Source organism: Cariama cristata, unplaced genomic scaffold (genome assembly GCF_000690535.1).
Source record: "Cariama cristata isolate BGI_N322 unplaced genomic scaffold, ASM69053v1 scaffold31507, whole genome shotgun sequence".
NCBI classification, from domain to species: Eukaryota; Metazoa; Chordata; class Aves; order Cariamiformes; family Cariamidae; genus Cariama; species Cariama cristata.
The window spans coordinates 1-10,591 of NW_009626517.1; the positions used below are offsets into that span (position 1 = coordinate 1).

The 10,591-nt window shown below is 36.8% G+C and overlaps 1 protein-coding gene across 1 annotated transcript; it reads left to right on the plus strand.

Moving 5' to 3' along the window:
• Positions 1–939: 939 nt before the first annotated feature.
• On the plus strand, positions 940–10,384 carry LOC104156215 (pantothenate kinase 1; the record flags this gene model as incomplete). Its single annotated transcript, XM_009704067.1, has 5 exons — positions 940–1,193; positions 3,476–3,652; positions 4,062–4,185; positions 9,011–9,136; positions 9,774–10,384. Coding segments are annotated over 5 exons (741 nt in total), but the record flags the coding sequence as incomplete, so codon positions are not given.
• Positions 10,385–10,591: the final 207 nt, after the last annotated feature.

Sequence of the window (10,591 nt, forward strand, 5' to 3'; positions counted from 1 at the left end):
TGTCACTGTATACCATCTCGTGAAAGGGATGTGATTTTTAATTCTAGCAAATAGAATGCTGTGGCAAGTAGACATGTCTGGTTTAAGTACAGTCATGGGTGACCTATGACATCTCAGAGGGAGTGTTATTTTTAAGCTCTTATAACTGTTTTTCTGCCTTCTGTTACAGTTATATTTTTATTAATATTTTGCTAGGGGCATGAGCCTGACAATATTTTTGTTTGGTTGGTTTTTTAAACTTGTTTTTCACCAAACACTGGGAATGTCCTATTTTTCATGAGACATTTTAAAGTGCTCATCACAATTTAAAGAAATAGCTCTCTCAGATTACTGGTGACATATACTTTAAAAAAAAAGGCAAATCTTTTAAGCACAATCCACTGCATATTTAATGATTATTAACATAAGCATGTGCACTTTGTAAGTCTTTAACTCTCTTGTTCTTTAACTCAAGTTTTTTGATGTTAACACTTGTATTGAAAATTTCATTACATTGCTGGGAAATGTAGTTGGATGATGAGTTAAAGCACTTTGCGTCCTGGGGAGTGCTGCTGTGCAGGCATGTGTCAGATACTGTCCAAAAGCTGCAGAACAGATCTCCTCTTGGGATGAGGATGAGGGGAAAGAAATTTATTGCTTCAGAGTACTGAGGAGGGGAAATATTTTCCTGCTTATAGAGCAGGGAATATCTCAAAGTCAAAGGAACTAAATGACATTAATGCATAGCACATCGTTGTTTTGGGAGGTACCTGTTGTCAGGCAGATAGCAAACTTTTTTTATTTCAGATTTCATACTTAGACAGATCTTTGTACTGTTTAAATAGCATAATGTGTTACTATTTAAGTGATCAAAGTGCTTCAGCAGAGCCTTTTGTCCTTCTCAGTGTTGTATTATACTAGGAAATGTTTGTTTATTAATTTCTTGTTGTTCTTTTCCAGATTGCTGATCTGCAACTCCATAAACTGGATGAATTGGACTGTTTGATCCAGGGCCTCCTTTATGTTGATTCTGTTGGTTTCAATGGCCAACCAGAGTGCTATTATTTTGAAAATCCTACAGATCCTGAACAGTGCCAGAAGAAGCCTTACTGCCTTGATAATCCATATCCTATCCTGCTGGTTAACATAGGCTCAGGGGTCAGCATCCTAGCTGTGTATTCTAAGGACAACTATAAGAGAGTCACAGGATCCAGGTAAACTTAATTCTTTGTTCTTTTAATTCTGTTTTCTTTTCTCCTTAATAATTGAACAGATAGAACCAGACAGTGTGACTAATAGGTGCAGCCCCAAATTGTGCCTGTCTTCCCATTTCTTTTAAAAGCCCACCAAGTAAGGCTAGAAGTATCCTAGGATCCCTTCAGAGAGGGGGTTTACATCAGGGAAATAATTGATGCATTCAACTTTAGAGCTGCCTTAGTCTCTTCATGGTGTTCTTACCTACTTCCTATCTCTTTCTGTGAATTGCCAAAATAAAACTCTCCCAGTAAATGAATCTTCTCTCCCCAGAATCTTGATTCCCCAGAACAGCCAGAGCAGTGAAATAAAAATGTTTTGGCTAAACAAAAAACGCTTGCTTAGTAGTTAGGATGTATCCAGGTTATAGGAAAACTTTGTAGACTTACCTGCTGCTACTGGATTTTGGCAGAGGAATCTCGCTAGGTCTCTTGTTTCCTTACTGATTGCACTAGTCTTTGGACCATGCTGGTAAATTAAGGAATACTAGCATATAAAGACTAGAATCTGATTTTATTCTTACTTTGTCTTCAGTGTGATTTCAGTCTGGGTCAGCTAGTGGTCTCTGAAACGATTTATAGATTAGAGCTGAGTTGAAATGGTCTCTAGCCTTTGTTCAGTGAAATATTTAGATGTGACTGCTCTGTTTAGGAATTCAGGAGTTCAATGGTGAGGATGCAGAATTTTGTTCTCAAGGCCAAAAAACAGTCTGAGGCATGTTTAAGTTCACTCTATAGATGTGGCAGCAGTGCTTACTTATAGGAAACCACTTCAGTTAAAAATGTGTCCATCCAGGCTAGTAGTAAAAATACCAATAAATTTATCCACTTTTTTCTCATGCATTCAAACTAAATTGATATACTTCATTTTTGGTAATCTTGTAATCTTAAAACAAAACCAAACCAACCACCAAAACAGAAACGTGAAAAAATCCCCTTCCCAAACAACAACTAAAGAAACTTTTCGGATTTGCTATAGTCCCTTCCAAAGCTGCATTGTGTTCTTCAGCGCAAGGTACATTATTAATAAAGTTTTACTGTATACTGCACATGACTGCATGTGTGTCTTCTGTTGCCTTATCTAGGGCATATCTTTGCCACAGTGGTAGCCATGAACCATTTTTCTGTATATAATACAGATGGACACAATTTGAATGGAAGAGGTATGGGTTTTTTTGCAATTCTGGTTGTTTTTTAAGCATAGCGCTTTTGATATCTGTAGATGTGCTGCTGATCCTTCCCACTACAAAAGGAAAAATATGACTGCAGTGGGTTGCTGACTTGTTATAGACAATGAAATCAATACTGTCTTGTTGCTGGTGTGCAGAGCTTCCTGCTGTTCAGATACTGAATGTATTACAGTCCTACTTGCCTATAATCCAAGAGCACTGACTAAATGATGTTTCTGTCTGACCTCCTGTGCTTTTTCACAAAGTGCAAGTGTGATGTCTTACTGATCCTCTTGTTTACAGTGGCTCCAGTCAGTGTGACTGCAATCAGTGCAAATAAGCTAACTTTCTCAAGGGTTAAAAAGAATGAGGAAGGATGTAGAGGTTAGTAAGTTGAAGTTCATGCCTGTTAAGACTGAAAAGTCTAAAGTAGAATTTTAATGAAATGAGTTAGCAACCTGTTATGCACAGTCAAATACTCCCTGCTAAATTTGTATAGTTAGTAAATACTGTATGTGAGCCCGTGCAAGATACTAAAGAGAGTACTCCTTGCTCAGAGTTCTTCAGAGGGCTGAGATATTCAGGGTTGATGCTAGCCTTGCTTTGAACATGAACCAACCAGACTGCTTCCTGCCACTGGCTAGGGGAACTAGATCTGTCTTGGCTGCCTGCCCCTGCGTAGATATTTAGCTTTGATCACTGTTTATTCTTTCATCACTGACTTAAGTGATCTACTGGCTAATTATTCTTGCACAAAGAAAACTTGCTAGAATGTTACAAATAGCAAACTGACATCTGTGGTGTCAGATTGAACCTTATTCTCAGCTAACCCTTTATTTAGCATCATTTCTCCTATTTAAATATTAAGGACTTAAGAGTAGTTCAGTTAAAACAATGCTGGTTGACATTTGTGTTAAGCAGAAACTCTATTTAGGGTGTCCATCTTCACTTCTCTGAGGGAGGAGTTGCAAGATACAGTTGGTAGCTGCATAGACGGTGTTGCAAACAGGAGTCTGAAGAGCTGTGGTAAAAGCTGGTTCAAGCTGCTGGTCTGAAGGAGCTGTGCTTTTCTAGTCTTGGAGGAGGAACATTCCTGGGTCTGTGCTGTCTGCTGACTGGCTGTGAGACGTTTGAAGAAGCACTAGAAATGGCTGCGAAAGGAGACAGCACCAATGTGGATAAGCTGGTGAAAGATATTTATGGAGGAGACTATGAGCGGTTTGGCCTTCAAGGATCTGCTGTAGCCTCAAGGTATGCGTTAATTGAGCTGTTTTTAAGGAGTTCCTTGGGAAGCTTACTGTGCATGCTGAACTGAGTGTGTAATCCCTGGACTATGCACTGTGTCTGTGTGGAAGTGTCACCCTGAATGTATCATGTGGTTTGTCCTTAGATCTCCCACCTACTTCTTGCTCTTTTTTTTTTCTTAAACGGGTATAAGCAATGTTTGATGTAGTTTGCTTCCGTTTAAATTACAGTTATTTTAGAAGAAATGTCTTTGCTCATCGTTCTGCCTTTCAAATGAGATCCCTTCTCACATTTCAAATCTGTCTCATATCGGTGGATATCAAATCCAAGCAAATCTTATTAAATGATAAAATTTCTAAGGGCTTTTAGCACTCCTAAATAACTCATATTAAAAGGAATAATCTTCCTCACACAGCTTTGGTCATATGATGAGTAAAGAAAAGAGAGATTCCATCAGTAAAGAGGACTTGGCCAGAGCTACTTTGGTCACCATCACCAACAACATAGGTTCTATTGCTCGCATGTGTGCATTGAATGAGGTAAGATAGCATATTTACTATGAGCTTAAAACCTTTGGAAACAACATAGTAAGATTATCAGAATACAAAAATGCAAATTGCTGATATAGTAGGTGTGTAACTGGCCTTGTGGTGTCCTAACATTTGTGCTATGTGTGTGCTTTGAAGCAAAGTGTAAGGTACTTTGAGCTTCAAAGACAGGGAAGAAGGGAGAAAAGTTGACTGTAAAGATCTCCTTGATTCATTGATACCTAGAGATGTTCAGTCACTCTCAAGCTGTAATACATAGATATTAATGCCTTTGTAATCCAAATGAATACTCTCTATTACCTTGTAGTTGTTAACAGATCTTACTATACCATGACAGATTTTTTAAAATAATATTTTGCTTGCCTTGTTTCCATAGCATGATGGGTTCAAATAGCGTATTGTGTTAAATGTTTTGATAGATAGAAGATCCATTGTATTGAGTCAGAGAGAAGAAAAGTATAGTTCATTGTCCTGCCTCAAACTCCTATCAGATGCTTGTTACATTCTTTCCTTTAGGCATGATAACTATGGATGGATTGTTCCATTCATGTACCTTTCCAGCTTCCAGCAGTTTAAAAAACCAAAACAATCAAAACCACAAACATTTAGGCACTTGTTTTGAGCTGCCAAATGCATCCTTTACCGTTATGTGGTAACTAATCTCTTTTATCTGCTCTCAATGAATGTAATCTTTTTTTAATACATTGATGTTTTTAGCTCCTCAGCATTCTGTGGTTAGAAGAAAGTGCTTCTTTAATTTTTTTAATCAACAACACACCCATGCAGCCCCCCAAAAAAATCCAATGAAACAAACCCAAGAAACTCGCCAAACTGCCATCTGATAACTTTATTGGGTCCTATCTAGGTTTTTTGCTTTATGAAAAATAGTAAACCATCACTGGTGCTTTTGGTGGGTTTTGGTTTTTAATAAGCCTTTACCACACCTCCTTCTTGGTCTTTCCAATACAGAACGTGCCAATGCTTAGCCTCCTCTCCTATGGAAGACACTCTGTGTCTCTGTTCCACTGTTTTATTTTGTCTTTTAATCTTTTTATGGCTCTAATTTTGAGATCAAATGATCAGATCTTCATACAATATTCAGAGTGTGGTTGCACAATGAATTTGTGACGGCATATTGATAAATTTCTTGGTCTGAGTTCCTTTACTAACAGTGCTTAATGTTTTATTTTTGTGAGCATGGCGCTCATATTTTAAAGAAACCATCCACAGTCTTTCTTGAGTGGTGGTGGTGAATTTGAAGCCTATCATTGAGTCCCTCTGTCTCTTCCCCCTTCCATTTGTGTAATTTCAATCTGCCATTTTATTCCTCAGTCACTGGGTTTAAGTCTCTTTGGCATTGTTATGCTGTTCGGTTTTTATTCTGATTTTCTTCAATAACTTTGTATGCCAATAAATGTTGTTTGTTGCTAATATTCCTCTCTAGAGCACTTTTAAAATATGTTGAACAGCACAAGTCTTAGTGTATGCCCCTATCCTGTGCTACTGACAACCTCCCTTCATTGTGAAAAGTGGCTGCAGACATTGTTTTGTTTTGGTTGTTTTTTTGTGTGTGGGTTTTGTTTTTTTTTTTTCAATTTGACTCTTTCAGTCAGGATGGTTCTCTTTCAGTGTTCTCTTTGCTTTCAGCTTCTTTACAGTGTTGCCTTGTGGCATGGAGTTCAAGCAGCATTGTACAGGGCTATCAAAGCATGGAGAGTTGCAACAGGGAACTACATGCAGTGCATTCAGAGGAGGATATAGGCTACTAATGAAACTAATGCTTCTGAGTCATTGTGAAAAAGTTCCTAACATCTTTGTTTTGTGGGCAGGCTTACTTAAACTGGACACGATCCATAGAATTTTGTGGAGGAATGTGGACTGATGTGTAAAATATTCTTCATTTCACAGGCAATGTCAAAGTAGAATTTCTCCAACGCTTGAACTAAATTATTTTGTAACTTTAGAGAATGAAAACTTCATTTAGTAGCTTTACATACTATTTAAAAAAAAAAAAAAAAAAACGTAACATGATTGCAAGTAAGCTAATCTCCAGGTAGCTTGCTCTCAGGGGAAAAAAAGTAATGCTCTTGTTCTGCTAAATAATCTAAACACCTAAATTACCTTTGGGAGATACAGCTCTGACTTTCATGAAGCTTGATGAATGAAATGCCCAAATAAAAGCTTAGAAAACGGTTGAATATGATATATTCTTTTGTGGAGTTTGTGTGTATTAGATTATGGTTATGGTGAAGCTCATTTTTAGGTTCTTTGACAAAATCAATTTGTGCCCTGAAGCAAGAGTTTTGATAAGGTGGCTTTTTGGTTTTGGTTTGTGGGTTTGTTTTTTTCTTGTTTTTTTGGGTGGGTTTTTTTTTTTTGGTGTGGTTTTGTGTGGGTTTTTTTGTTTTTTTGTTGTGTGTTTTTTTTTTTTCCCCCCCAACAATTGCAGCTTTAATATTGTGTTGAAAATGACTTGCATATGTGCAGGAGAAAATGAGGCTGGGGAATAAATGAAATACTCTGTCTGCAGAACTTCAAAGCAAAGTTTGCTTGCACAAAGTTGGCAGTGGGGTAGAAAAATTCCATAGTCTGGAACCATTTGGTTACACATCATTTGAAACAGTCTGTCCTGGGCACAGCAGAACTGCCTAAAGGAAACAAATCTCCCTGGTTTATACTTTTTTGCTAGCAGAACATGTAAGTTACATCTGAGTGAGGCTTCTTGCAAAAATATATGCATTTTTTTTATTGTGTCTTTGATGGAGATTCCCCTAATCAAATATAATGGCAAATATGCATATATACTATATTGAACCTATACTGTAGCTTTCTACTGCAGGGTAGTTGAACAATTTAGCAAGACCCCACAAAGTGAAAGAGTGCATGTCTCTTCCAGGATGTTGTAATTTGCTTAGCTTAAGCATTTCATCACCATCCTTTCATCAGTTTGACTTCTGCCTTTCAGCTTTGAATATTTCAACAGTGAACAATTTAAAAGTAAATTGGCAAGACTCTCTTAAGAGATAAAAGTAGCATTTCTTCATTTTCCAGCTGCTGAAAAATGCTAAAGCTGTTTTTACTTCAGTTCAAAACTCTAGGAAACGTTACATCTTTAACATAATTTTTTAACCTTGTCAAGGAATGTTGGAAAATAAAAATTATATGAAATTTGCATCTTGATATATGCTGTGCTAGTCTAGTAGATATAACTAGTATTTTTATATTTAAAATTTTCAGTAATTTTTATACTCAGTGTTAGGTACTGCTTGCTTGAATTTCTGGTAACAGTAGCTTCGTGTGTATATTCAGCAAAAAAATAATTTCATGAAAATTAAATTCAAATGTAGATTCTAATCAATTTGATGACATTGCATTACAGGAAATCAGTTACATGTTTGTCCCTCCTTTGTCCGAAATGACTTCAGAGACAAAATTGCCTTGTCAGGGAATGCAAAGTGCTCTTGGCCATGTTTAATAGCAGCCTTTTGAAATTTGAGAAGTTCTTATTTTTAGCCAGATAAGTTCCTAGGAATGAGTATGAATACATGCTGATGTGACTACAGAGTCTAAGGGGATTGATGACTATAAACTTGAATTATTTAAATAAAGTTTGTGTTGATGTGTTTGGTTTGAGGACAATCAGACATGTAACTCAGTCATCGGAGATTGGATAAACGAATTACTGCATGTGGGTATCAGCGTTCTCCAGTACTGAGTATTGAAGTGAGGATGTTCTCTGTGGTATGTCACATGAACAGTACTGGACAGGACAGAACTGCAGTCTGAGCAAAGTAATTGCTGCAGAACCAAGTGTTGGGCGTTATAGAGCTGTATGAATGTAGAGAGGTAACACTTCGCAATTCTAGCCTCTATGCAGATTTTTGCTGGTAACTTTCAGCAGAGGATTCTTGAAGATGCATTTCTAGGGCTCCTTTAAGACTCCTGCAGAAGCTTATATCTCTGGGATTTGGCCTTCTACTGAATCTTCTAGAGCAGTTCTAGTGTACTGTGAACATCGTATGGTACACCAGTTCAAAATGCAAGTGCATCTTTGTGCGTAACAGGCAAAAATGGGCTTGGTAGGATAGTTACGGGCATTGTTTAAGCACCAGAACAGTTGCTTACATGCACTGATGTGCGTGCAAGTAAGGATAGCTTTCTCACTGATAGTGTAGTGCAGATTGTTCAAAAATCTTAAGCTTCTGTATGAAAACTGAGTTCAAGTGAGCTTTGAAACGAAGGAATGCAATACATGTCAAGTATCGTGTCAGCCACGTTTTGCTTGCTTTTTGAAAATGGAACCACAGTCTGGATAAAAGATAATGAAAGATGCTTCTTTCGATCTCTAATATAATCCTTTTTGGATACCCTTCAGACATTCTCTGTCTGGATTTAATAATCATAGTGATCTCTGGAAAGTTGCTTCATTTAACGAGCAGGGAGAAAAGATGTCTTCAGTGTAGTCATGTCATATAGAGGTAAAAAAACCAAAAACAACAACAACAACACAAAACTCAACAAAACACTCATAAACCTGTTCAAGTTGGGAAGGTCCTGGACTTTTAAGCAAATACTCACCATCTGTGATATCAGCCTTGCACTCTCTTTGGAATAAAACTTTTTTTTTTGTAACATCTCTGCTTAGCAGTCCGTAACTGCAATTATTTTATTTTTTTTTTCACTTTTCAGTCTGGAGAATTTAAATGTAACACAAAATTCCCATTTAACTTTATAGTGGAGGCAGAAGTACATGTTGAATGAGGCAAATAATGTGGCTGAATATAATTTTTTCGTGATCTGCTTTTCAATTTTACAGAACATTGACAAGGTGATATTTGTTGGCAACTTTCTCAGAATTAATATGATATCTATGAAGGTGCTAGCATATGCTATGGATTATTGGTCCAAGGGACAGCTGAAAGCTCTGTTTTTGGAACATGAGGTAAGGAAATAGACGTTGAACTTACTTTTATTTGTAGGTACAAAAATCTTATTCTTGACTTGGTGAAGTTAAAAGGGAGAATTTCAATGCCATTGCTTTGAAGTGAATGCACAAACTAAGTTCTACATAAATATAATTTAATTACAAATTCATTTGAAAATACCCCTTGTTAACCTCCTGACTTGATCACTAATCTCATGGTATTTGTTGCTAAACATTGCACATCTCTGTTTTTGCTTTCTGAACCTAGTACCAACAGTGTTCATTTGTGTGGTCTCGTATATAAACCACAGGTAGAATTAATTTTTGTAAGCAAAATTTTGAGGTGCCTGTCAGATGGATGTGTTCATAATGGAAACTGCCTTGCCTCAATACGGCATCATTATAGTGGTTCTGTAATTTCTTCTTTTTTGACAATTTTGGAGAACTGTCTAAGATTTCTCGCAGTGTAAGGCCCTTTCTTGGACCTAAACAAGTTCATATTAAATCATAATTCAGAGACAGCAAATACTTGGCACAGCAGGACTGATCTTATAAGAAAGATCTTTTAATTGCCTTAACAGAACTGAAGACTTTACATGCTCATGCTTATGTCTAATTTTGGAATTTGATTGGTTTTGTTTTGCCTTCTCTGAAGGGTTATTTTGGAGCTGTTGGGGCTCTTCTAGAATTGCTTAAAATGACAGATGATCAGTGATGAAGCTGTCTGAAGAGATTCCTACTGCAGATGCTGCTGGATGAGTGAAAGCCACTACAAGGATGGAAACGAAGCCATTATGGTAGTTCTACCTGCTGGATTTGTAAATAATTTAAAATCCTTTTAGCTGATCTTTAACTTCTGGGTTTTGAGCTTATACTTCAGAATTCATACTGGGAATAACGAGATTTTTTTTTTTTCTGTACACTGTATTTTTTAAGGGAAAAATGTGCAAAGTGGCCAAACATACAGATTTTATGGATTTATTTTAAAAAGTGGATACTGTTTAATATAGGACCTGTGATATGAGGCATCTGCTTTTCTTCTGGGGTTTACTGATTAGTGTGGTAATTTTAACTTCATTTAGTAATCACTCTAGGAGATTTTTTTTATCCTATTTTCATGACGTTTCATGATTTGTTCTTGGTTTCAAATGAAACTACAAAGCTGATGCATTTTACTGTGAAAACTAGTCATTGCTTTTTTTTTTCCTTCTTCTTTCCTCATTAGGTGAGACACTCTTTATTTCACATCCCCCCCAAAAAATAAATTTACAAGCTTTCTGTGACTACATGGGTTTCTTGGCAAGACTGCGAGAAAACTTGGTATGGGCAGGGGGCTTAAGATTGTAATTTTTCAGTAGTCATGACTTGCAATAGGAACAGACTGCTAATTGGTTTTGCAGGACTAATTCACCTCTGTATTAAAAATTTTAAACAAGATGAGAACTAAAATTTTAATTACTGACTTGACACTAA